Below are 27,779 nucleotides of genomic sequence, written 5' to 3' on the forward strand. Positions count from 1 at the left end.
TACACCATACACCAAAATAAATTCGAGGTGGATAAAAGACTTAAATATAAGCAGTGACACCATTAAAGCCCTAGAGTTGATAATCTGAGATCAAAATCTCAGATATTCCATGCAGCAATTTTTTTTACTAATACATCCCCTAGAGCAAGGAATATAAAGGACAGAATAAACAAATGGGATTTCATCAAAATTAAAAGCATCTGCATGGCTAAAGAAAAAAGTATTAAGATAAAAAAAGAAGCAACAGTTTAGGAAAACATATTTGCCAATGATACCTCAGACAAAGGTTTAATCTCCAAAAGATACAAAGAACTCACATGACTCCACTCAAAGACAAGCAACCCAATTAAAAAATGGGCAAAGGACTTGAACAGACACTTCACCAAGGAGGACATAGAGAGGATTTAGTGACTAAATCCTCATAGAGAGGATTTAGTGACATCTTTTAGGAAAAGATGCTCAATATAGCTAGCTATCAGAGAGATGCAAATTAAAACCACAGTGAGATAGCACTTTACACCAGTCAGAATGGCCATCATAAACAAAGGAACAAACAACAAGTGCTGGAGAGGATGTGGGGAAAAGGGGACCCTAGTTCACTGTTGGTGGGATTGCAGACTGGTACAACCACTATGGAAAACAGTATGGAGTTTTTTAAGAACACTAAAAATGAACGTGCCTTTTGACCCAGAAATTCCACTGTTAGGAGTATATCCTAAGAACCTTGAAACACCAATCCAAAAGAACCTATCCACCCGATGTTTATAGCAGCACAATTTGCAATAGCCAAGAGTTGGAATCAACCTAGATGCCCATCGGTCAATGACTGGATCAAAAAACTATGGTACATTTACACAATGGAATTCCATGCCACAGAAAGGAAGAAGGAGCCCCTACCCTTTGCAACATCATGGATGGAACTGGAAAGCATTATGCTGAGTGAAATAAGCTAGGCAGTGAAAGAGAAATACCATATGATCTCACCTTTAACAGGAATCTAAACAACAGAACAAATAAGCAAGCAAAATATGACCAAAGACACTGAAATACAGAATATTCTGACAGGGACCAGAGGGGAAATTGGAGAGAATCACAGGGGAAAAGGGGAAGGATTTACATGAACAAATATAAAGGACACATGTAGAATAACTAAGTTGGGGGGTGGAAATGGGGGGAGGTGGGAAGCACTGGCGCTGAGCATGGCTGGAAATATGGGACAGAAAAACTGTACTTGAACAAAAATTAAATAAGTAATAAAATAAAATAATAAGCCAAAAAAAGAGAGAAAAAAAAAACAAAGATCCAGGTAGAAATGAAAATTGTTACACTAAATGAAATGAAGAAAAGTTTACAGGAAATCAACAGTTAAAGGAAGGAAACCCGGACTCAAATCAACAATTTGGAAGAAAAGGAAAAGAAACATCCAACCAGAACAGAATGAAAAAACAAGAATTCAAAAAATAAGGAAAGGCTAAGGAACCTCTGGGACAACTTTAAATATACCAATATCTGAATCATAGGGATGCCAGAAGGAGTCAGAAGGAGAGTAGAAAAAGCAAGAAATTGAAAACTTATCTGAAAAAAATCATGAAAGAAGAATTTCTTAATTTGGTGAAAGAAGTAGACAGACACATTAAGGAAGCACAGAAAGTCCCAAACAAGATGGACCCAAAGATAAATCATTATTAAACTTCCAAAGGTTAATGATAAAGAGAGCATTTACAAGCAACAAGAAAAAAAGCAGAGAGTTACCTAGAAAGGAGTTCCCATTAGACTGTCAGCTGGTTTCTCAAAATAAACTTTGCAGGCTGGAAGGGACTGGCAAGAATTATTCAATGTAATGAAAAGCAAGGACCTACAACTTAGATTACTCTCTGCAGTAAAGCTATCATTTACAATGGAAGGTCAGATAAAGTGCTTCCTAGACAAGGCAAAACTAAAGGAGTTCATCATTACCAAGCCATTATTACATGCAATGTTAAAGGGATTTACTTAAGAAAAAGATGAAGATCAAAATTATGAACATTAAAATGACAATAAATTCACAACTGTCAACAATTGAATCTAAATATCAAATAAGCAAACAAGCAGAACAGAAAAAAGAATCACAGATATGGAGATCATTTGGAGGAGGAAGGGGAATAACGGGGGAACAGGTACAGGAATTGAAAAGTACAACTTGGTAGGTATAGAATGGACAGGGGGAGGTTAGGAACAGTGTAAGAAATGGAGTAGCCAAAGAACTTATATGCATTAACCATGGACATGGACTAAGGGTTGGGGGAATGTTGGAGGGTGGGGTGGGTGCAGGGTGGAGGGGGATAAAGAGGAAAAAATGGGACAACTGTAATAGCATAATCAATGAAATATAGTTAAAAATTTGAAAAATAGAGTGGAATTTCAGTATGGGAAGATAAAAATGGTTATGCAGGTAGATGGTGGTGATGGTTGCACAACAATGTCAATGTGTTTAATACCACCAAATTGTACAGCTAAGAATGGTTAAAATGGTAAGTTTTTTGATATGTATTTTTACCACAATAAAAAGGAAGAAAGAAAAATAAAATGTCCCTCTGTCTCAAAAAAGGGGGGAAAAGAATGAACATATTACTAACTAATGGATTGGCCTAAGACCTCCATGCATTTCCTCTGACAGATGACCATGTATCATATGAAATGTGCCAGGTGTGCTAAGAGTATATATCCACTACATTTTGGTAAATGCACATATTTGTGTAACCCAAATCTATTTTAGTATATGTAATACTATCATCACCTCAGGAAGTACCCTCATGGCCCTTTCATATACTTTATAATCACAAGAAGTAAAACTACTTGGAAGTATTTATAATATTATCCTCTTTTTGTTATAGAAATATAGAAAAAACTAAAAAAATGAAAATAAATAGGGATTATTCCCAGATAGTGGAATTACCATTGATCTTTGTTTTCTTCTATTCCCTTCTCTGGACTTTCTAAATTTTATATATTGTATTTGGTTGGTGGTAAGAAAGAAACAGTAAAATATACTTAGAAGAAAACACCTTTCAATAGTAAATAATGTCATACATATAAGAAAATATTAATAATCATTCAAGTGATCACTTCAAAGATGATACATGAGGTCTGTCCAGAAAAAGTCCAGCCATTGTTAATACGAGAACTGTTTGCACAACACCAATGTAACCTGGCAGCAAAGGAGCGTGGGTTAGAATGAGAATGCATGAACAACGACAACTTAACTGGGACTAGTCAGTGAGGGTTGTAGACACCACTGAGTGAGCATGTGTACTGTGTAGCTATCACATTCAAAACGACTGAGTGAGTAGAGCAACAGATCTGCATCAAATTTTGCATTAACCTTGAACATTCCTCTGTGGAAACTATTTAGACAATTCAGAAGGCTTTTGGGAATGATGCAATGAGTGCAGCACAAATAAAAGTGTAGCACAAATAAAAGTGTTACACTTCAAAGAGGTGGCACAAATGCTTCAAAGAGGTTGAAAATCTGTTGAAAGTGATCCACATTCTGGAAGGCCTGCAACAAGCAAAACACCTGAGAAGGTTGAATGTGTTTGACCTATAATCAACAAAGACTGGTGACTGAGTGCAAGAACTAGAAGCTGAGCTGGGATTCCAAAAACGACTCTGTCTGAGATTTTGACATAGGATCTTGACATGAAACATGTTGTGGCAAAATTTGTTTCATGGCTTCTGCTGCCAGAGCAGTAGAAGTGCCATGCTGCAGTTGCTAATGACTTGATTCAAACTACTACCAATGAACCAAATGACCTCAAGAAGCTAATAACCAGAATGAATGGTGGGTCTATGGCTGTGATCTGGAAAGAAGGCCCAGTCCTCCCAATGGAAGTCACCTGATTCTCCATGCCCAAAGAAGGCACAGCAAAGTCACAAGATCAAGACCATATTAACTGTGTTTTTTTATTGTGAAGGTGTGGTTCATCAGAAGTATTCCCTTCCAGCCTAACAATTAATAAGGAGTACTACCTCAATGTTCTCTGTTGAGAAATGCATTATGACAAAAACAGCTGCAGCTATGGGCAACTGATGATTGGCAGCTTCATCATGACAATGCACCTGCTCGTGCATCACATCTTGTGCAGAGTTTCTTCAGCAAAACATCAAATCACTCAGGTGACTCAGCCCCACTATAGTCCAGACTTAGTGCTCTGTGACTTCTGGCTTTTCCCAAAACTAAAATCACCTTTCAAAGGGAAGAGATTTCAGACTGTCAATGAGATTCAGGAAAATACAATGGGACAGCTGACAGAGATTCCTACAAAGGATTTTGCAGTGTTTGAACAGTGGAAGAGATGTTGAGAGAACTGTATGAGGTCCCAAGGTGCCTGCTTTGAATGGGACTGAGGCATCATTGTCCTATGTACAATGTTTCTTGTATGTTGTGTCATTCTTCAATAAATGTCTTTATTTTTCATAGTATATGGATGGATACTTTCTAGACAGAACTTGTATAAGGCAAAATTGCAAACATTTCAATATTGTATTAGATTTCAGGGATAAAATTTAAAGGAATATTCATACCATAATTATCATGATATGTGATTCATGCAAACACAGAACAGGACTAGAAGGAAGTAAGAACAAACGTGGCAATAGTTCTCATTTTGTTTCCTGGTGCCTATTTGACTATGGAGATTATAAGTAATTTTGAAAAAAATAATATGTTATGACAACTTTTTCCAAATTAATGAAGTACTTAAAATACCCCATAAGACCCTGCCTGAGGGCCACCCATCTCTGCATATATGGGCCAACTTGAAGTAGCAAACCCACCTAGGCAACCTATAAATCTTCCCTGGCTTTTGTAAAGGTCTGACTTGGTCCACACATTTTTGTTGAGTTTGGAACATAGGAGCCAAACAATTATAGTAAGACAAAAAAAAAAGTACTGAATTACCTTTTTCTGGAAAGATGTTGTTTCTGGTGAGTTTGACACTTCTGGGTCTTGGGTTATTATCATCCATGCCCATGATTAAGTTGCGGAAAAACAAATCAAATTTCTTTCTGCTGTTTGTGTTGATGGTGCCAGCCACTGTCCACACCAAGGCAAAGAGGAATAGACCTTGCAGCCAGAGGAAGATCTGTTGGCTTGTTAGGCCTTCAGATAATTCACTTTCATCTTCTTTTATTTCCCTTATTTCATCTAAAACCCAGAAAAGGAAACCTGAGCTAAAGTAGAAACCTGTAGAATATAACAAATGCAAACAATGTGAACTGGTAGTTTTGTCTGCAAGGGGCCTAGGGGAGAGGACAGATATTGGCTGAGTGGCCATCATCTGCCAGATCCTTTACCCACATAGTTTTTTTCTATTTTTGTGTAAGATACTCATAACATAAAATTACCATTAATCATTTTTAAGTTCCTGCATCAGTGGTACTAAGTACATTCATATTGTTGTTCAACCATCACCATCATCCATTTCCAGAACTCTCATCTTTCAAAACTGAAACTTTGTCCCCATTAAACACTAACTTGCCATTATCTTCTCTCCCACCTTTTGGCAACCACCATTCAATTTTTTTTTGTCTCTATAAATCTGACAATTCTATGTAGACAAAATTAACCAATGATGTTAAAATTAGTGGGTGAAAGTTTGAGGAGAAATAGGATATTCGCATAGTGTCAGGTTATCTTCCCCAAGATACTTATTAAACACAAAGAAAAAGACAGTAAGAACCTCATCCAAATATGAGAAAACATGAGACAAACAAATTGAGAGACATTCTATAAAATATGTGGAGACTATTTATCAAATGACAAGGTTATAAAAGACAAGGAAAGAAAGAGGAACGGTCACACATTGGAGGAGACCAAGAAGATACAATAATTAAATATAATGTAGCATCTTGAATTGTATTCTAATCTTAGCAAATCAAATTGATATTTAGCCAAAGAAAGTCTCCACTCAACTGTTCACCATGTTATATTTTCGTCTACACCTATAATGCCTTTGGAAGAAGTGGGCTAAGAAAATATGTTCCTGTAGCAGAAGTCATAAGAAGGTCCATTCTGAGTTTTCATTACATGTGATTTTGAGAAAGAAATTGCCTCCAATACAGAGGCCCACAGACATATGAAAGGATATTCAACATCACTACCCATCAGAAAGATGCAAATTAAAGCTGCAATGAGATACCACTTCATACCAGTCAGAATGGCTATCATAACCAACTCAACAAACAACAGGTGCTGGCAAGGTTGTGGAGAAAAGGGAACCCTAGTACGCTGTTGGTGGGAATGCAGGCTGGTACAGCCACTGTGGAAAATAGTACAGAATTTCCTCAGAAAACTAAAAATGGAACTGCCTTTTGATCCAGTGATCACACTGCTGGGATAATACCCTAAGAATCCTGCAACATCAACTCAAAAGAACTCATGCACCCCAATGTTCATAGCAACGTTACTTATAGTAGCTAAGTGCTGGAAACAGTCTAAGCGCCCATCAGTAAATGAGTAGATAAAAAAACTGGTACAGTTACATAATGGAATACTATATAGCAGAAAGAAAGGAGATCCTACCCTTTGTGAGAGCATGGATGGAACTGGAGAGTATTATGCTAAGTGAATTAAGCCAGGCAGTGCAAGACAAGTACCTTATAATCTCACCTATAAGTGGAAACTAATCAACAAAACAAACAAGTGAGCAAAATAGAACCAGAGACATGGAAATAAAGAACAAGCTGACAGTGACCAGATGGGAAAGGGGGGGGCAGATAATGGGGAAAAAAGGGGAAGAGTCTAGTCAAGGAACATGTATAAAGGACCCATGGGCATGGACAACAAGTTGGGGATTGATTGTAGGAGTAGGGGGTGGGCGGGGCAGGGGAGAGGAATGGGGGAAAAATTGGAAAAACTGTAATTAAACAGTAAAATTTTTAAAATGGAGAAAAAAAGAAGTTTTTCAAATGGACACATTTTTTGTCATTTCCAGTAGAATTCAATGTAATTTGACTTATGTGAAACAGTTACAGAGAACTTCTTCAGGATGTCTAAACCAATGTTACCATAGCAACTATAACTCCCATTGTGCAGGTGAGTAACTTAAGACTGAGAAAGGATAGGGTAATTTGCACAAGAACAATCAGAAAATCAATCCAAGATCAAGGCTAAAGCCTTGATCCAAAATACACAGACTCCTTCCGCCTACCTACAGCTCTACTATCTACAAGCAAGCTCTACTATGTACTCTCCAAAGGCTTCCTTGTTCTAGATTAAAATGCTGATCTCACTGTAATAATGGTATAGGGAAGGAACTGGGGTATAGACAGAAGAAAAAACAAAGGCACAACCCACTCCCACCTGGCTTAAGAATAGGAGGTAGCACTTACCTAGCAGAGAGGAGTACAGTCTCATCATTGAGAAGGCAAGGTGGATGGGAGATGTTTGAACCACAAATTTACACTGAAGGTGAATAAATTCCAGGCAGGGCTGGACAAGCCACATGAACATGTCATTGACCTCAGAGTAAAAAGTGAAATTTAGAGATGTTATCAATAGATGAGCTGAAGACCAAGAGCTTGGTATACCTTGGGGATGCTGGAGACCCTGACAAGGCTGCTAATTGTTTTTGAGTGTCTTTATTAGGGAAGAACAGGCATCAAAGCCCTTACCCCCAACACCCTGCTTGAACTGTACAATCCACTGGCCATCCCCACTCCTCCCATTCTACTACCCAGAGCACATGAAATGGTTTTAGAACCTGAACTTAATAGCTGACTTTGTTTTTATAAAATTATTTAGAAATTAATTTCTAATTATTTAGAAATTCTAAATAATTGTTTTGCAAATGACTGTTTGGCAGGACTCCTGTATCAAGTGGATTTAAGGAAGTGCAGAGCTAAATTCAAGGCTCACTTTCCATAATTCCCTATATGAATATACATACCTATTTGTGGGTATAATAATTATAGTCTCTTGTCTCTGCTGCCCATCCCATTTACTCATTTAAAAAATTACTTGATTTACTTTCTTCTTTTATTTTAATTTTCTTCATTTTCCTTATTATTTATCTTGAGCCACTGAAAATTATCTTGAGCCATTTTTTCAGAGGTAGGCAGGTCATCACTTAATAAATATTTTCATAGGTGCATATAGATGTGGGTATGTATGTATATATAGATGTCTTATATGAATATATGTGCATGCATACATGGATAGGTGCTATATTCATTCAATCAACAAATATTCATTGAGTAATTGCCATGTAGTAAGTGCTGAGGATAAAAAATGGACAAGGTAGATAAGGTTTCCACCTTTGTGGAGCTTACTAAGGGGCAGGGGAGAAAAACAGTAAAGAACTAAACATGTAAAAACTCAATAAAATATTTATAAATCATGAAAACTACTACCAGGAAACAAATAAGGTATAACAATGGGAAATAACAGGAGGGTTTAATGGGATAGTAGGAGAAGTTTTCTTCTTCTTCTTTTTTTTTTTTTGGCAGCCAAGAAAGTAAAGGTTTACTAGTTTAAAAAATGGCTCCATGCCCAGAGTCGCAGGTGAGCTGGTGCTCAAAGACCTGGCTCCCTGATAGCTTTCAGGGGATAGGTGATATAGAGGAAAAATCACTTCTAGTGACTAAGAGAGTGCGAGTCATGTTCTCTATTAATTTCTTGAAGGGAAGTCTTCTTAAAGGAGGAGGCCCTCATGGCTGAGACCTGGAGGATCAAGATGAATCCTACCTTATGAGACGAAATGAAGCAAAGTTTCTAGGAGAGGAACAAAAAGTACAAAAGGCTTCAGGTGGTGTAACCTGGGGTTTTCTAGGAATAGAAACAACACACGAGGCTGGAGGGTAATAAACTGAGTCTAAGCATGAGGGTAGGTGATTAGGTTGGAGAGGTGGACAGGGCCAGATCACTCTCAGAGGCCCTGATAAGGAGTTAGACTTTGTGCTAAGGACCTTGGAGAATCCCTGAAGGCTTCCCATGCCTGTGTGTAGGATGGTCTCTGAATGTGCACATGGGCATGTGTCTGTGTAAATTTACATGCTTCTATATATTGTACATGTATGTAAATGTGACAGGAATGGGGTTGTCCTACAAAGTCCCTAGAGCAGATCCACTGTGGGAAAAAAAAACTTTTCTGGCTTCGTCAGTGGGAAACTTTCATAGTGAGCTCTATCAATGCAGGGAAAGACCAGGAGCACCACCAGCAAAGGTTCTCCTTTCCCATTTCCCCAATCTGAGAGTGTGCTCTGGTACCTACCTAACCTGAACAATTACAACTCTTTTAGTAAGAGAAAAAGGGAGTGAAAACTGCTACAATCAAAGCATTTCAAGCTGGTTCCAGTTCCCTAGAGGAGGGAGGTATGGAGTCTGGGTTACTGGGATGGGGAGTGGCAATGCAGAGGAGTACAGTTCTTCCTAACTCCATCCAGTTCCAGAGAAACTTCTAGAGACATTTCTGCTGGTGGAGCAATGAGAAGGGTGACATTTCTGCCTTCTTATAGAACATATCTCAGGCACCAGAATTCACCACTTGGGGGATTAGGAATGATGGAGAGGGTACAAGAGAAGGGAGAAGTTAACCTCCTCACCACATGGAGAAGAAAATGAGAGAAATGGCAGCCAGGAAACAAGATAACTGGGCACAGGTGGGTAATTCCCTGCTCTTTCTTGCCTCCTGGAATTATGATAGTGAAGATTCTTCTAGAAGGCCTTTGAGATGAAGAGTAAGGAGCCAGGGAGGGAGGGAAAAGACCTGGGGGTCTCACCAATTCCTTGTGCTCCTCTGTGAGGCTGGAGGGCAGGGTGTCCATGTAGGAATCCTTCAGGGGCTTCCAGCCAAGCTGGTGGGGCTCCATGTAGATCATCCCACACCTGGAAAGCACAGACAGAGACCTACCTGGTCTCCCAAGCACATGGGGGGAGGTAAATGCTGTGGTCATGATGAAGTAAGGGGCTGACTTTGGGCCAGGACACAAACCCTCACTAGCTCCAGGCCACAGGGAATGTGCACAGATTTTTGTCAGGAAAGGGTAGAGACTAGTGATAAGAGTGGGTCATGGGAGCCAGAGAGACTTGGGTTTGAATCCCAGCCACAGATCCTACTAATTAAGTGACCCTGGGCAAGATTTCTTTACTAATTCTGAACTTCTATATCCTTGTATAAAAATTGAGGAATATTTTTAAAAGATTTTATTTATTTATTTTTAGAAGGGAAGGGAAGGAGAGAAGGAGAGAAATATCAATGTATGGTTGCCTCTCGTGAGTCCCCTGCTGGGAACTGGCTTGCAACCCAGTCATGTCCCCTGACTGGGAATCGAACCACAATCATGTGGTTCGCAGGCCCGTGCTCAATCCACTGAGCTACACCAGCCAGGGCAAGGAATATTTTTAAAAATGCAGTTCATAAAGCTGTTGTACTGATTAAATAAAATGCCAGTGAAGAATTTAGCACCATGCCCAGCACATAGAACACTCTGAATAAATGGAAACTATTATCTGTAGGGAACCACTTCACAGGACATGGAAATGTGGCTCAGCACCCATGTGGAAAACCAATGGGGAGTGAGTTCGCATGCAGGACCATGCCTGTGAAGAAGGTCTCCCATGGAAAATCAGGCCTGCATTATACCTAGGCTGCTTTGTGACTTGCTCTTGCTAAAACTTTCTCACCCTGCATTCAGATAGTAAACGCTTGCTGCATGTCTTTAAAGTAACTTCCTGAAGTCTGTGCTAATTCTCCCAAGGACTGAAGTGTAACCAGACCTGTTACTCTTATCATTCCCTTGCATTTGCAACATTTTTCCTTGCTAGTCTGTAGGAAGTAATCAGTAACATCCCTTCGGTTGCTATCTGTAAAAAGTAGTTACCTAAAGCAAACCTAAGTATAATGAGTGAAAATCTTCTTTGATGTATGCTATTAGAAAGCCAATAAAAGCCTGTCAAGGCAAGGGTTGGTGTGCTCTTCCCTTGAGAGACTAGCCACGTCATCGCTTTTCCTCCACGGGACTCGCTAGTCCATGTGAATGTCTCGTCTCATTCATAACACTGCAGATGCTGTGGGCTGGTGTCTGAGTCATTATCATTACCATAATGTCAGTATATCACCATGGACTGACATGCAACAGTTCATGCAGCACACGTTCTTTTTCTGTCTGTTACATCCAGGTGCTGTCTTCTTTGTTATTAATACCAGCTATTATTTATGGATCTCCTGTTGCGTGCCAGGCACTATGTTAGGTCCTAATGCCTTCCTCTTTAACTATTTCTCCTTATGGTCTATGTTTTATACATGAGGGGACCATGTCTCAGAGAGGCTAAGTGACTTGGAAGAGGTCACAGCCAGCAAGATGCATGACCAGTTTGGGAATCCAATTTGGTCTGACTTGCCATGTGTTGTTTCTACTCCTTCACATTGTCTTTGGGAATGTGGGCTGATTTTATTTTATTTTTTTTTTATTGACTTTAGATGACAAGGATTGGATTAATTCTTATCCCTGGCACACACATCATTAGCCCATACATGGGATTTCTTAGTTAATTGTTTCCAACAATGTAGTAAGTGTCCATGAACCCACCACCCAGACAGAAGCTAGGATCTTGACAACAACCTTCTACCACATGGCTTTCTTCACCTGAGGTAACACAACACATTAACACCTATGTTCACCTGTTCCTTGATTCCTTTCTTTCTTATAGATTTTTAAAATATTTAATTTATTTTTTAGAGAGGGGAAGGGAGGGAGGAAAAGAGGAAGAGAAACATCATTGTGTGGTTGCCTCTTATGCACCCCCTACCTACTGGGGACCTGGCCTGTAACCCAGGCATGTGTCCTAGACTGGGAATGGACCCAGTGATCTTTTGGTTAGCAGGCCAGCACTCAGTCCACTGAGCTACCCCAGCCAGGGCTTATACAATTTTATAGCATCTCTGTATGTTCCTAAAATGAATGTGTGTGTGTGTGTGTGTATATGTATATATATATATATATATATATATATATATATATATATATATATACAGTTTTTTAAATGATACTATGCTTTATGTAATATCATGGGCTTATGCTTAAGTATAATATTACTAAGATTTTATCCTTAATATATTTAACTTAGATTTATCCATAGAGTTGCATGTCAGAACAATTCATTTATCTTTTTTTTTTGGTAAAGATTTTATTTATTTATCTTTAGAGGGGAAGGGAAGGAGAGAGGGAGAGAAATATCAATGTATGGTTGCCTCTCGTGTTTCCCCTGCTGGGAACTGGCCTGCTACCACGGCATGTACCCTGACTGGAAATCGAACTGCAATACTCTGGTTTGCAGGCCCATGCTCAACCCACTGAGCTACAACAGCCAGGGCACAATTCATTTATCTTGAGTATTATATAAATATTACAATGTGTGACTTTATTATACATTAGTTCACTCCTGTTAATGGGCATTTGGGTTGTTTCCAAGTGCTTCTTACTATGCACCATGCTACCATGGAAATTCTTATACATGGGCAAAGGTTTTTTTGGGTATTACACTTAGGAGCAGATTTGCTGAGTCAGGGGGCATATGAACATTTAATCTTAGGAGATAATGTCAAACTCTTTCCCAAAGTGCTTTCCATATTTGAGATTCTTACCTGCCGTGCAGATTGAGGACTGACTTTACAACAAATCTAAGTGACAATAATGTGTGTAATTTGCTAGGGCTTAATCACACTTAAGGGGTTTTAGAGCTTTTCCCCTACTTAGGGTTAGTGACACCAAGTCTCCCTCAGGTGCTTGTGCAGGAGGACTAACCTGCTCACAGTGGCAGGAGAGGCCTGCTCCAGATCGGCTGGCTCAAAGATCAGACTCATCTTGGAGCTCATCTGGATAATCTCCCCGCTCATTAAGCATAGCTGAAAGGCAAAGCAGAGAGGTAGAACTTTGTCTGAAAGTAAAGAGGCCTCAGTGGACACAGAGATGATTTGACTTCATTCAACAAGTGTCTTGAGCTCCTATGAGTGCCAGGTACATAGACTTAACAGACAAAAAGCCCTGTCTAAAAGTTTACATTGTGTTAAGAGGAGACAGAAGATAAGCAAAATATAGAGTATATACAACAGTAAAATTTCTTTGGAGAAAAACAAAGTAGAAGAGGGTGTTACAGAATGCTCAGTCAGGGTTGGGTGAGTTGTAATTTCACATAGAGGTTAGAGAGTCAGAGAACTGTAGCCTTAAATGAAGAGTCAAGAAGTTATTACCACACCAGATTTTATGGTTCCTTCCTCAGCGTTTACTACAGAACTTAACTGCATAACCTCATCTGTTTTATTTGCTCAAGTATCCCATGAAAGACTTCTTTTGGAACCCCCATGAACTGGTCAAGGGCTAGAGTGGAATACTATCACCATCAAGCCTTCTGGAGTGGAAAGAGAGACTATAGGAAGTCCTTGTGTTCAGCAAGCACATCCCTGTAGAAAGTAGTGCAGATACATGGCACAGCCTCCAGCTAGAGACTAAGACAGTGGTGCTGCTTCCCATTTGTCAACAGAGGTTCCAGTGAGATGCAAAATCCATAATATAGTGACCTTGGCTTATCAGGAAACCCCACTGCTTCTTGCTGCCCCCATCATAATTTGTGGCTAAAAATTTCCCTGCATATCACATGGCCCACATCAAATACTCCTAGAAAGAGATCACTATGTATGTGCCTAGGAAGGTCCCAGCTATATGGGGCTGACATCACCAGCAGTGTCGTCTCTGAATATCAAGAAAAGTAAAATATACCCATACTTGTGGCAGTATGATTTACACCCAAAGCCTAGAACAGTCATCAGGAACTTCATTGATTATGACTCTATATTCTAATCTTAAGCCAACTGATATATTTATACAATTTGTAAACTAATAACATAGTCCATATTCTATGTAATAAAATTTCTTTCTATTTTTATTTGTTACATAATAATAGTTATATACATGATAGTACACGTGTATATTTGGATAACTAGGTCTTCTGTGGTGAGTATAACTCACCCTTCATCTTGTGAAACTTGAACACGATAGGAAAATTGATTTGACACTGAAATCTTACTTGAAATGGTGATAAATTTTATTAAAAATCTTTGGAAATCTTACTTGAAGTGTTGATAAATTTTATCTCACTTTAACGGTCATATAGAACTTGCTACATGCCAGGCACTATTATAGGCAGTTTGCAAGTATGAACTTATCTAGTCTTCCTAACAATACTGTGAGGTAGATACTAGTATTCCCACTTTACAGATGATGAAACTGAAGCAGAGAGAATAATCAGCTTGTCTGAGGTTACACAACTGGTAAGTGGCAGGGCAAGATCTGAACCCACACAGTCTGGTTCCAGAGTCCAAACTCCTTAGCCACTACACTTCACATAACAAAACATATTTCTAAAGACTATTCCAACAGCGTCTCCTACCACACTTGCACTTTTGCAATGGGACCTTACCCACCTCCACTAAGGAAAGTCAATTTCTCCACCTTTTTGAATCTGGGTAGGCCTTGTGCCTTCTTTGACCAGTAGAATTTAAAGAAAGTGAAGCTGTGCCCATTCCAATCATAGCTCTTAATTTTCTGGAAACTTCCACTTACTGCCTCTTGGAAATCAGTTAATACATAAGAAGTACCACAACTGTGAGACCACCAAGTGAGAAGCCCAAGCCATGTGCAGAGGCCTTGAGAATAAAGTGTTATTTGGATAGAGAGGGAGGGAAGGAGGGAGGGAGGGATGAATGGAAGGAGAGAGAGAGAGAGAGAAAGAGAGAGAGAGAGAGAGAGAGATGCTAAGGAGAAATGAGTCCCAGACATTGAGTGAAGAAGTGACTTATGATGTGAATCCTCCAGCCATAGATGCTCCAGCTGACATCACAATGATTAGCTAAGCCCAGCTGAGCCCTTTAAAAATTTGTAATCCACAATATCCTGAGCAAATTAAATGGCTGTTTTAAGCCACTGAGTATTAAGGTAGTTTGTTGTACAGCAATGAATAACCAAAGCATATCCCATATATCAGTACTGCATACTATATTATTTAGTTACCAATATTCCTATTTTATTACTTTTTAAGTATATTTTATTGATTATGCTATTACAGTTGTCCCAATTTTTCTCCCCTTTATCTCTCCTCTGCCCTACACCCTTCTCACCCTCCAGCATCCCCCTCTTTAGTTCATGTCTGTGTGTTGCACGTATAAGGCTTATCTATTTCCTATACTATTCTTAACCTCCCCCCTTCTATTTTATGCCTATCAATTAACAAATGAGGAAACTGTGGTCCAGAGAAGTTATGTAACTTGCCCAAAACAACACAGCTCAGTTGTAAAGCTAGAGGTCCAATCTGATGCCAGCACCAGGGCTTTTAACCATTAGACAGCCCTGTCTTTAAACACACATAGCTTACCCACTATTAATACAAACAGAAACATAATTCATGAATTGATAATTGTTACTTGCTTTTGGGGCATTTGCTCTTAGTGCAATACCCTACCCATGTAAAAATGATATCAGACTCAGGAGCTACCTTTTTATTGTCATCCAGAACAGTATTCATGTTTTCAATCCAAACAGCATCCACTGGACCATCAAATATAATCCACTTGCGATCATCAGACATTGAAGATGCTTGTTCCCGGAAAGCATTGGCAAGGACACCGTCTGTCCATTCATGGCTGATTTGGTCAAAGCACCCATACAGTTGTCCCATGGTTATGGCCTTGGGGTTGATGATCTTGAACACTACAGCATACTCCTCCATTTGGTTAGCTGGGCAAGTTACAAAGGATCTGGTAAGACCCGAGCCTTACACAGGAGATAATGTCATCTTAATGACCAACCAACCATCATGGCTATGCCATCCAAGGACAAGCCTTATAAAATTTGTGCTCATTTTTTAAAGATTGGGATATGTGGGTAGGCAATGCCTTAGATTTTTAGGTTATTACAACCATTAGTTTCTTGCCGTGTTCTTCTAAGTCTCATTTCAAACAGGGCAAATGTGCCAGTCAGATCTGAAGAAACTTGCCTGGGCCTAAAACAGCTTTGGCAGGAAAGGACAGAGGTGCCACATTATCCGGTATCCTAATATACCTGGCTCTCACAGCCACCCTGAGAACCTTGTTTTGACTTGAGATGAAGAAATAGCTGATGGGTAAAAGATTTTGGAAGATGATGCCACTTTTCTTTAGCCCTGAAACCTCTTCATTAGCTGCTCAGTAGATGTCCCCTGAGATATGCACACTGTGGGAGTACCAGGTCCCAACTGGAATGTCCAGCCTAAAGGATGACACAGTGGTATGTATTTATTCACAGAAAATAACCATACTTTTACATGATCCTTCAAAGTAAGGAATAGTTGGCATGTCTAAACACCATTTCTGGAGAATCCCAAAGCAGAGATGAGGTTGCCTTCTTTCTCTTCATTTAGTTTCCTAAACTATATTCAAATCTTAAAACTACTGATGTTTGGAATGACCAAATTAGTAATGAATGCCAAGTCAGTTCCCAAACCAAAAACCTCAAAAATTGAACAGCAATTCAATTATCCTATATTATTAGGAAAAAAATTGTTAAAGTACTGGAAGGCATTGTGTAAGGATAGCCAACAAGCACTGCTTTCAAAACCACAGGTTTATTTTAAAAACAAACAACCCCCCCCAAAAAAAAATTTCTTTGGCAATAAACATAGTTTCCATTGTTGGAAATTATGCTTGGTTAGTTACCTGCATAATTTCACATAATCCTCCCAGTAATTCCATTTGCAGCTAAAAAATAGGCTAAAAGAGGTTTAGTCATTTGCCCAAAGTCTGAGTCTGATTCTAAAGTCTGAGGTCTTATCCTCGATGTTAAAAGGAAGAGAAGAACGGGAGAAAAAAAACATGCAATGATTTGCTTTTAGAATAATTCTGTTTAGGGCAGTGGCAGAATTTCTCTCACCAGGAGACCTCCGGAGAAGCCAACTCTTCACCAATTGAGAAAGTTCCTCCAGCCTTAATGATGTGTAGATAGAATCCCATTGAAAGCTCCTTCCGCCCCTTTATTTTTTTGCTTGCAAACTTCTGTGTGCCAGGTTCTGTTTCTGGCTCTGACATTACAATCCAGGGCTTGCAAATCAAAAATAAAGACAAAAACAAACAAACAAAAAAACCAACAACAAAACCCAGCCTGATGTTATCACCATGGAGCCGGCCAATTAACTGAGGAGTCCCAGTCTCCCTGGAAGCTGGGGCTGTGAGCTTTACCTTTTTTTAAATCATCCAGAGCTGCAGCCAATACTTTATAAGCACAGGTCTTGCCACCCATGGGGTCTCCAACAATCATGAAGCCATGTCTTACCAGCATCATCTCATAGATCTGACAGGAGACATCATATAAGAAGTCAATCATTATTAACCTTCCAGGATTACAAATTAGTCAGAAGTCAATGAAGAATGAGGGGTCAAATGGGATTTCCACAGTCACATCCACCTCTGTTGAACCATAGTCTTTTCTATGATATACTGTTTAAATGCCTTTTGGATGAATAAATATATGTGTGTGTCTCAGATTGCTTAAGAGATTGGAACTACTATTTACTCTGCACCTGTCTATGTGCTAAGCATCAAATGCATCAAGGGACTTACCTATTTTATTTAATCCATTCAGGTGTCATTAATCACCTTTTAACGGTGGAAATAACAAACTCTGGAGAAGTTAAGTTACTTGCCTGAGCTCATCAGTGGCAGATCAAGGATTTGAACAAAGATTCTGACTGTAGTGCCCACAATCTTTTCATTACACCATTTCCATTTGCTTTTTTGTTTATTTTTTAATTGATTCATTTTATATTTTTTACTTTTATATAATATATTTGCAATTGTAGTTTACATGCAATATCATTTTGTGTTAGTTTCATGTGCACAACATAGTGGTTAGACAATCAAATACTTTACAAAATGTTCCCCCTGATATTTCCAGTACCCACCTGGCACCATATATAGTTATCACAATATTATTGACTATTTCCTTTGCTGTACTTTACATTCCCGTGACTATTTTGTAACTGCAAGTCTGTACTTTTCAGTCCCTTCACCTTTTTCACCCAGTCCTCCAATCCCTCCTCCCCTCTTGAAGCCATCAGTCTGTGTTCTTTGTAGGAAAAGGAAATAGTGATAATTTTAACAAATTACATTTCCATTGGAAATGTCCTGTGTTGAGGCCTAAATGCTGTTCCAACTTGATTGGAACTCTCAGAAGATGAAATGTATTTTCTGAGCCAGGCCCCACTCTAAAATACAAGTGACCTTCTCTGTCATTGGCTCAGGGATGATCATATGACTATTAGCATCTTTCACAGCTAATCCTGAGATTTATGCTGAGGCCACTTGGAGAGTGATGCTTTCCCCCACTGAACCTTTTACTGTCTCAGCCTGAGGCTGCTGGGGGCCTAATGAAGAATGGAGTTTTAATGCAGAGAGAGCCCAGAAAAGAAGACAGAGTCCAGATGGTGTTATGTAAAAATCTGGATCCTGCTGTGCCTGACACCAACATATTTTTATTCTATACAGGTTAGGTAAGTGAATAAATTCCTTTTTGTTGATTATGGCAGTTTGAGTCGGGTTTCTATCACTGGGTTCTGAGACAATTCTGACTAATTCAGAGTCCAGTGCCCAAAAGGGAAGACCCCCAGTTTTTTTTAAAGAAAGGAAACCCCAAGGAAGATGATTACAGGAAAAATATTGGATTTTAAACTTCAACTTGGAAATGAAACGAGGCATAAAAAAATTAAGGTGATTTCATGTCTCCCTCGACCTCCCTTCAGGCACTTCTGATTGCTGTCATAATACCCATATGCCACAATTCTTTTTAATTCCTGAGTTTAGTGAAGAGTAAAATAGGTATCTGCCCATGTAAGCCCAATGAACCAACCTGGATAATTTTCCCTATAAACCAAGGTACTGGCTGGAGTTTCATCTTTCTGATGTTTTCATTCAGCACTTCCATAAAAACTTCATAATCTGACTTTGGAAGAACAACTCCAGGGAACAGATCTGATATAATTCCCTGATAACCAGAATTTGAGAGAAGGTAGAAAGGATGAATTATTAGCTGTGTGACCTCTACATTGTCCTGAAATGAGATATACAAAAATCTTTGAAAAATTCCAAACCTCATTTTTCCTGTACCAAAACTCATCCACAAGTAGAAATTCTGACACTATCTGTTCAACATGATTTTCCTCCAAAATAATTTTAAAAGTCAGCAAATATTGAATGACCCTATGCTGTCTTCCACTAATGAGTGGAGATGTATTAGGAATGAACAAGAAAGTCATCTGATTTCTGTCTTTATGGTGCTTACAACCTGGTAGATGAACATTAAACTAATTATAAAAGTAAACTAATTAAATTTGATAGAAGCAATTACCCATGCCTAATAGCAAATATTATTTTATCAGTGAAACTATCTTTATTAAAATGGGAACTAGACAGAGAAATTGCTATCACCATTATTTAACATTTGGGTTACAGTATCTCATAACAGGGATACTGGCTGTCAGGAGATGGACAGGGTGTGGAGGGGGTACCAAAGAAGGAAACATTTCACCTTCAGAAGGTGAATCCCAGATCCAGTCCCACTGCACACCTGAAAAAGAGGGACATCTTGAGCCAAGAACTTAGCCAGGTTGATGTCAATCAAGGCCCGCAGCAGCAGGACACTCTCATTCTCCTCTGGGTATTTGAGCTTGAGGTTGCCAGCAGCAGTGAGCACAGACTTGACAGCGCGCATGCCATAGTCATAATGATGCTGAGAAGAGAGCTGCTCAGAGCACAAGCGGTAGGTTGCCACAATCTTCTGGGCGAGACTGGGAGGTAAATACATATATTTGCATATTCCCAGAGAGGACCAGCACATATTCCCCACATCCTTGTGTCCTGCCCCTTCAAAAACCAGGCTTGCCCATGGACTTGAAGAAGCTCTATCATTTGAAGGCCTTCTAATAGAGTTGCCTTGAGCAAAGAAGCATTATAACCCTCAAAGTTAGGATGAAAAAAAAAAACCAAGCACATGCAAAGATGTATAACATATGGTATGAGAAATTATATGTATATATACTTTTACATGTTTATATGAATGTATATGTACACACAAAGAGAGACACATGCACACACACATTTGGGAAGAATACATCAAACTATTAATAATGTTATTGTTAATTACTGGACAGTGAAACTAAGGGTTGCTGATGTGAAACTCACGTTTTTAAACTTCTGTAACATTACAATTTTTCAATGCCCGTGTTTTACTTTTTAAATTTAAAAACCAATTCAAACTTTAATATAGTCAGCACCCAACACATATATACTCACATGTACTACCATTTCTTACTCTTCTGGGCACACTGCTGGATCACATATCCTAGCCTCCCATGCAGTTAGGGTGGTCATACCACTGAGTCCTAGCTAGTGGCATGTGAATGAGAGGGGAGTATGCCACTTCCAGGGCTGGCCCATAGAAACTCCCTCTGTGGGATTCTTCACACTCGTGTGTTGTAACAGTGACATATAAGGAACTGGGTACCTTCTCTTGGGGAAGAACTGTCCCTAATCACAAACACCCATTTGGATTTTCTAGAGAGTGAAAAATAAACTTTTCTATGGTAAGGCAATGAAATTTAGGGGTCAGGGTTGCCCTAAGTAATATGCTTATGTACATCCTCTTTGTGATGAATCCCCTCTACAACACCGATTTACTTTAAATGCAAAGACTTTGTCCTGCACAGGCTGGAAATAAGACAGGTGGTTCAACAAAAATTTGATAATTGTATAAAATAAATAAATTGAATGGGCAAAAAATATAATCTGGATTTCTTACAGCAAAAATAAATCACACTTCATGTGACTGAAGAAGTCTCTTGGCCTAGAAAGGGTAGCACATGCTGTTCAGAATGTCTGCACACAGCCCCTTGGACTGAAAGTGAGAATAGCCAGGTCAGACACTGGGCCTTCGAAGACCTCTGTGGTAGAAAAAAATTGATTGATTATGGCCAGGACAATGTAAAAAAGATAAATGTAAAATGTGAAGTAGGTCATTAGAGGAATTTCACAATGATATTTATAATTCTAGGTGCATGTGATAAAGGCACTGATGTGTCTATGTGCGTGTGTGTCTTAGAAAACTGGGTAATACTGAAATGAGAGATACCCAGTGGTTAAAGTAAATAAATGTTATACTGATAACAATATTAATTCTAAATTATATTAAAATTTCCCCTTGAATCTTCAAATAATTTCATGTTTTTCAGCGTTGCCTTAAGCCATTTAGGAATGTGTTTGTGCATGTGTTTGCTGCACACATGCACAAATGTTGCAGGGAGGAATAGGGAACAAGTGAGTAGCTGCTTTCTTTAACAGAAGTCAATAATAGGTGTACATAATGAAAGTGGTAGCCTTTTCTTGGGCATCTGAGTCATTTTCCAGTCAGGGGTGAGGTCAGGACCAAGACCAGGGCTAGGTGCTTTTACATCAACATGTAAACAGAAGCCTTTTTCCTAATTTCTCTTTTCCAATGGACAACCCATCTTTAATCACCTCACAAAGGTACTCTTTGGGGAGCTTTAGGACCCCCTGGAAAACCAATGTAACATACCTCCTGGAATCCATAAACCCCATGGAGTAGAGAGATATTTCTCCAATGAGGGCATAGTCTGGTACCATCATGGCCACTGTCCGGAACAAGGCCTGGAAAAGAATCACCCATTGAGAACCTGAAAGCATACAGTAAGCAATGTGGAGGCACATCTGCAGAGGTGAAGAGAAATAGCATGATCATCAAAGCCATGCTGTTGAAAAACAAGGAAAGGTGGGAGGAGGACAAGCCAATGCAGAGGAACTGTCTTCACTGGATAGGTTCCTTGCTCCATTGACCTCTCCATGGGCCCTGTCTAGGTGCATGATGTCACACTGGGACCTTCCACAGTGTTCAGAGGCCCTAGGTGCTGGTGTCCTAACAACACCTCATTCTCCTGAGCCAAATGAGCACCATTCAACTTTTGGAGATTTCTAGCAGGAGTCATTTAGGAATGTAGGACCTGTATGTATCAGAAGACTCCTGAAGCAAGAGAGGCCTGGATTTGAGTCTTTGTTCTGTTACAGGTTATATAACTCTGGTAGACCTCAGTTCTTTTGTCTCTAAATGGGCTAACAATTGTACCCTCTTCATAGTTATCATGAGAAGAAATGATGCCACATAAGTGAGATACTTAGAAAAGCATGTAGCACATAGCGAGTGCTCAATAAACATCAGCTGTTGTTATTATTACTTTAGAACTTTTAAGAGAAATGACTTGCCTGATTCATGTAGTCAGGGCTAGAGCCAAGACTGAAACCCTGGCTTCCTGATACCAACCCCTGGTGCTTTCCACTATATTACTCCACATCATGGAAGTTTCTCGTGCAGATCTAACATGGCTGTTGGCTGAGAGGGGTGCAGAGGGCAGTTACAACTGGGTAGAAAAAATCAGAAATGTGAGTCCAAATTCTACCTTGGTTCTCACTGGCCTATGTTCACATAGAGGGAAGGAACCACTTAAGAACCTCTCTGACTCATCTCCATTTGAGGGAAGAAGAAGGATGGTGGGTCTGAACAAGATTCTAGGGCACTAATCAAAATGCATTTCTCTCAGGTGGAGTATCATGTACAGCAGGTCCTCGAATAACATTGTTTTGTTCAATGTGTTATTTCATTATAGCATTGATAAGATGCTATAGAAAATTAACTTATTTATATCAATTACCCTTATGGAAAAATTAGTTTTGTTATTATGTCATTTCACTTAAAGTCACAGAATCTATCAATGACATTAAATGAGAACTTACTGTGCTAAAGTCAGTCAGTGTGGCTTTGTCTGGGTTTCTCTTATGTCTTCTACTCAAGGAGATGAAATAATAATTTAGGACAAAATCAATGAAAAAGCAGACCCAGAAGTTGCCCCCCAGTAGCTCTTTTCTTGCAGCTATAGTATTAGGTGCTCTTCCCACAGGAGGAGACCCAGCCATCTTATACTTTGGAATTTTTTCCTTCCATGAGAGAGGCATGCTAAGGTCATCCAGAGTCTATTCACTTCCAGATGGCCTGGTTGGCTCTTTCTTCTCCTTCAGAGGCATTTTCTTATCCCACTAGCAGCAGGGTCAATGGTTATTGCCATGGCTGTAGCTCAGGCCAGCTCATCAGAAGGTATAGGGGACGAGCATGTTCTCTTGCCATCTCTCTAGCTGGTTGGGACAGGCTGCTTTGGTATGGATACTGTTTAGGTGTCCATTAACTAGCTTAGTAATAAAGGGGAGCTCCAGCTTAGGTTTACTAGAGTTCTCTGTATCCAACTTCAATGCTCTCTTATAAGTAGATATATTTTGTCTGACTTGCAGCGATTATTTTCTTACATTGACCCAGCATCAAAAAATCAGATTTATGTAAAAATCAAAATTTCTGTTTTTTCCTAAAAAATGAGATGATTTGACAATTTCTGCCTGGCTGGGCTAAACATGGGCTTCTGCCTCTAGATGGGGCATTCATCAGTCCCCACAGTGCCCAAATGGCTTCTTTCATTTATATTACGTGTCTGATCCCTGAAGGCAATAGAAATAGTGACCCTTGTTCTAATGCACATTATTTCCTACTTGCCATTGGTTATTATGTATATCTCTCCTCACCTCTTTCCTTCCCCCCACCCTAACTCCCATGAGAGAGGAAGAAATTTTGTTCTAGGGGCAAATACCATCTCACTTCCATCAACACTCCACTATTACCACAGCTGAATGTCACCTGGTCCCATTATCTGGCTTCTCGGAAACCCTCAGTGCTCCCAGAGGTTTCTATACCATAAGTACACCCAGCATTCATTCATGCTGATGTTTACCTTGAGGTTATCTGGCAGCTCAGCCCTGCCAGCATAGCCAGGGTTCATGGTGATGAAGACAGCACAGGTTGGATTCAGCAACAGCTCAGTGCCTTCAAAGATGAATGTCTTTAGCTTCCGGATAATAGCTTGTTGAATGCTAAGAATCTGCTGAGCCACCACAGAAAGCACTTCTACCTAGGGTGAGAATGGCTGGCTGATGTAAGCTTCTGCTTCTGATGGGCACCCACCCCACTCTTCCAGAGACCCCTTCACTTAGCAGAAATAGAACCCAGTCACTCAAGAAACAGACCTTTGCACTAGAAATTAGAAGCATGAGTGGAGTTTTGGTAAAGAAAAAGAGTGTGTGTGTGTGTGTGTGTGTGCACGCGCGCGCGTGTGTGTGTGTGTGTGTTTCATAGTATTTTGTCTTTCTCCCAGCATAATGCTTCACCCATAGTATATATTTGAACAGCATTTTTTGTTCAAATTGCAAGTTTATATGTCCTGATCTCAATTCCCCACCCAAATAGAATTAATCACCCCTCTTCTGTGAAGCCTATTTTGTGCCACTGTTGTAGATATCTATCATATTGTTTGTTTCATTTACATTTTTATTTCCCTTCACTAGATTGTAAGAGCCTAGAGGGAAAAAACATTTTTGTATCATAAACACATGCAATGTATCTGATACATCAGCTGCTCAATAAATTATTGAGTTAGCTAGTGAAGTATTGACTATGATGAGGATGCATATGTGTATAAAACAGGCATTTTATATTGTTGGGGATGTTTTTGTTTAGTTCATTGAGTACCTACTCTGTACAAGAGACTACAGAAGGTACATATGACACTGCCAGTGAGGAGCTGAGAACCCAGAAAAAAGCCTCTGCATATCCAATCCCTCTGTACTCCAGTAGCAGCATTACCTCAATCCTGTTGAATTCATCAAAGCAGGCCCATGCTCCAGCCTGGGCCAAGCCTTTGAAGAACTTCCCCATGGCTTTGTAATCCAGACCATCTGAGCAGTTGAAGACTACACACTAGAGAGAGGGATAATATGGGCACCATTCAGGACAGGTTCCACACATCTGAATTATTCTGCAGCATGAAACAGGTGTGGGGCTCCTTACTTCCCATTCCATATGAGGAGCTGGGATCCATTCTGCCTGTTATACTAAACCATCTTAAACTTCATGCCAGCTTTCCTGGACAGGGGTCTAGAGTGGGATGGGGGTCTAGAGAGGAACAGGAGGAAAAGGTAGGGATGGACAGCATTTTCCTACCTGCTTGGCCAAAGCTTTGGCCAGATCTTTGGTGGTTTCTGTCTTGCCTGTCCCAGCTGGACCTTCTGGAGCTCCCCCAAGATTCAGCTTCAAAGCCCCCATCAGGGTCCTAAGAGGAAGAAAATAAAAATTCAGTGTCTGAGTCTGAGTCTTAAGACACAGGAGACAAACTGGTTTTTAGTTTATTTTGTTTTGACTCATACAAATAGTTTAAACATTTTCCCTGATTATATGACCACCATTGTGAAGAACTCTGTTTCACTTAGCAATGCAACCTCAGAGCCTGGTAGAGTGCTCTGTGCATGAGTGGCACCCATAAGCATTTGTTTGAATGATTGCATGAATAAATGAATACATACAGATATAAATGAATCAAATAAAAATTCTCATAAACTCCATATTCCAAACACCAACACTGCTAATGGAATGGTGAAAGTAACTATATTTCTCACACTAGATTAGGAACTCTGAGTTCAGGACTTAAATTTAATTTAGTTCTATTCCCTCATCAAATTAACAGTTCCTGGCATACAGTGTAGGGACAAAGTAAATGTTAGAAATAAATCATATGTTAATTGTGATTCCACAGCCCCCTGCACAAGCTTCTATAATTTCATTTAATACACTGTCTTGTAATCATCTGAGTATCTCCCCACCACATTAGATTGAGGATTCCTGGAGGTCATGCTAGTGCACAGGAAGATTCAATAGACAGCTGTTGAATAATGAATGGAATAAATGAGAAGGCTAAAGATAGCAGACAAGTAGGTAGAAGCTGAGTCCACTTGCTCTTGCCCCCAACTCGGATCTCCAGCTGATCTTCCGACGATTAACCCTAAGGATCAACAGAATTTTAGCTGACATGTAGTTCTGAAGCCAAGGAGTACAGAAAATACTACATACCATCCATTCAGTAAAGAGATGTTACAAGTTGAAGGGAAATATCTTATGTGTGGCACCTGCAGCAGCAGAAAAAACAGACAGAAATTGCAGGGTAGGAGCTCCGTGCTGTCTCAGAGCAGGAGGCTCTAGTCCTGCTCAGGGATTCCCAACTCTAATTGGGAGAGACTTGGAAGGATATATAAAGTCCAAGAGACCCAGGCTACACACACACAGCAAGCAGCATGTCCATAATGGCAGCACCAACCTGGAGAATTCTAAAGCAATCAGATTGCTGTACCTGAGTCTGTCAGAGGCACCAGAAGGCTGTAACCAGCCATGACAGTGAGACATTTGCTTTTTTGGGAGCGGGTATATGCAGAGAACCAGAGAGGGACTCAGTACTGCAGTACTGAGTAACACATAGGGTCTTTTTTTTAAAAAAAAAAGAGCTAAAAGGGGGCTAAGCAAAGACCCTGCACATAGCTGCTCATTCAGCAAAGAGACCAGATTGAAAGTGCAGTACATTCTCACTGAATTAAGCTGGGCTTGGAGTCAGAGAGTTGCACAAGTGGTTTGCTGGGCCATGCCTGGCTTGGCTAGCAGGCAAGGGGCTTTGCAGAACACAGAGTTCTGGACTGCATCTCCTACAAGGGCAGTGGGCTGGGAGTTAGGTGGGTAAGATTTGAGCACTAGAGATTCTTTGCAGCCAGGCAGACCCCTCCTCTTCATCCCCCAGAAAGTAAAAACACCTGGGAAGGAAAAGGCATATCCATCCCCTTCTTGTGGAACAGTGTGGATAGGCTCAACTGCCCCCTGCTGGGTACATACCCTGAGGGGAAAGAAAGAGAGATGCCGCCCTAGCTGGTGTAGCTCAGTGGATTGAGCAGGGGGCCTGCAAACCATACGATCGATGGAGGTGCGGTTCATTTCGATTCCCAGTCAGGTCACATGCCTGGGTTGCAGGCCAGTTCCCGGCAGGGGACACACCAGAGGCAACCATACATTGATATTTCTTTCTCTCTCTCCTTCCTTTCCCCTTTAAAAATAAATAAAGAAAATCTTTTAAAAAAAAGAAAGAAAGAGAGATGCCAAGGGGGGACTTTCTGAACTTTTCTCAGCCTCAACAAGTTGCTGGTTCCCAGGGTCCTATTCCACTGAAACCAGCTGGGTAGAGAATGACATTGGCACACAAGGGGAATTCAGGGCCCTTCCCAGCTTTGGCTCTTATACAGAGCTGACATCAGCACCAGGTAGGAAAGAGCTGACCCTTTGACACAGCTTGTCTCTTCACATGAAACAGCTAATTCATCAGAAACTATACATTATTAGAAATAATCTTGGACAGACCTAGACATGTGGCAAAGGGGTGGGAGAACACACCCATTATCTTCCCTGAAGTCTGAACACTGCCTCCAAGGGGAAGATCCAGAGGCCCAATCCTCCTGATCACACCAGAAGCCCTCTTAGACATAGACAGATCAGTAGTGAGGCCAAGACTAACAGCAGGAGCACAGATAGAGGCAGGTGGAGGTGGAACCTGAAGTACTTTCAGACATTGGATGACCTATCACTGGCCCTTGTGCTGATGAAAAGCCAGCAGGGCAGAGCAGGATCACCATCCCAGATGCAGCCAAGCCTAGAGGAGACAGCCACAGGCTGTAAATTGCTTGCACTCTTAAAAAGGCTGCCTAGAGGTAGATGGGGAAGATGTCTGACACGGACAGAGTTTAATC

At 40.1% G+C, this 27,779-nt stretch overlaps 1 protein-coding gene across 1 annotated transcript in view; it reads right to left on the reverse strand.

Annotated features, from left to right (window-relative positions):
• Positions 1–4,859: 4,859 nt before the first annotated feature.
• Positions 4,860–27,779, reverse strand: part of LOC118990125 (dynein heavy chain 3, axonemal-like) — a gene marked incomplete at its 3' end in the record, with an annotated part of 173,441 nt that continues 150,521 nt past the window's right edge. The window contains exons 29-40 of the mRNA XM_037050535.1: positions 25,165–25,273; positions 24,808–24,921; positions 23,900–24,076; positions 21,631–21,722; positions 19,627–19,846; positions 18,910–19,044; positions 17,244–17,355; positions 15,527–15,768; positions 12,784–12,884; positions 9,760–9,865; positions 7,372–7,501; positions 4,860–5,185 (exon numbers count right to left, since the gene is read on the reverse strand). Of these exons, the coding sequence (XP_036906430.1) occupies positions 4,860–5,185; positions 7,372–7,501; positions 9,760–9,865; positions 12,784–12,884; positions 15,527–15,768; positions 17,244–17,355; positions 18,910–19,044; positions 19,627–19,846; positions 21,631–21,722; positions 23,900–24,076; positions 24,808–24,921; positions 25,165–25,273 (1,864 nt within the window). The remainder of the gene's footprint in view (positions 5,186–7,371; positions 7,502–9,759; positions 9,866–12,783; positions 12,885–15,526; positions 15,769–17,243; positions 17,356–18,909; positions 19,045–19,626; positions 19,847–21,630; positions 21,723–23,899; positions 24,077–24,807; positions 24,922–25,164; positions 25,274–27,779) is intronic.

Source organism: Sturnira hondurensis, unplaced genomic scaffold (assembly GCF_014824575.4).
Source record: "Sturnira hondurensis isolate 20B ecotype Veracruz unplaced genomic scaffold, ASM1482457v3 Scaffold0006805, whole genome shotgun sequence".
Lineage (NCBI taxonomy): Eukaryota > Metazoa > Chordata > Mammalia > Chiroptera > Phyllostomidae > Sturnira > Sturnira hondurensis.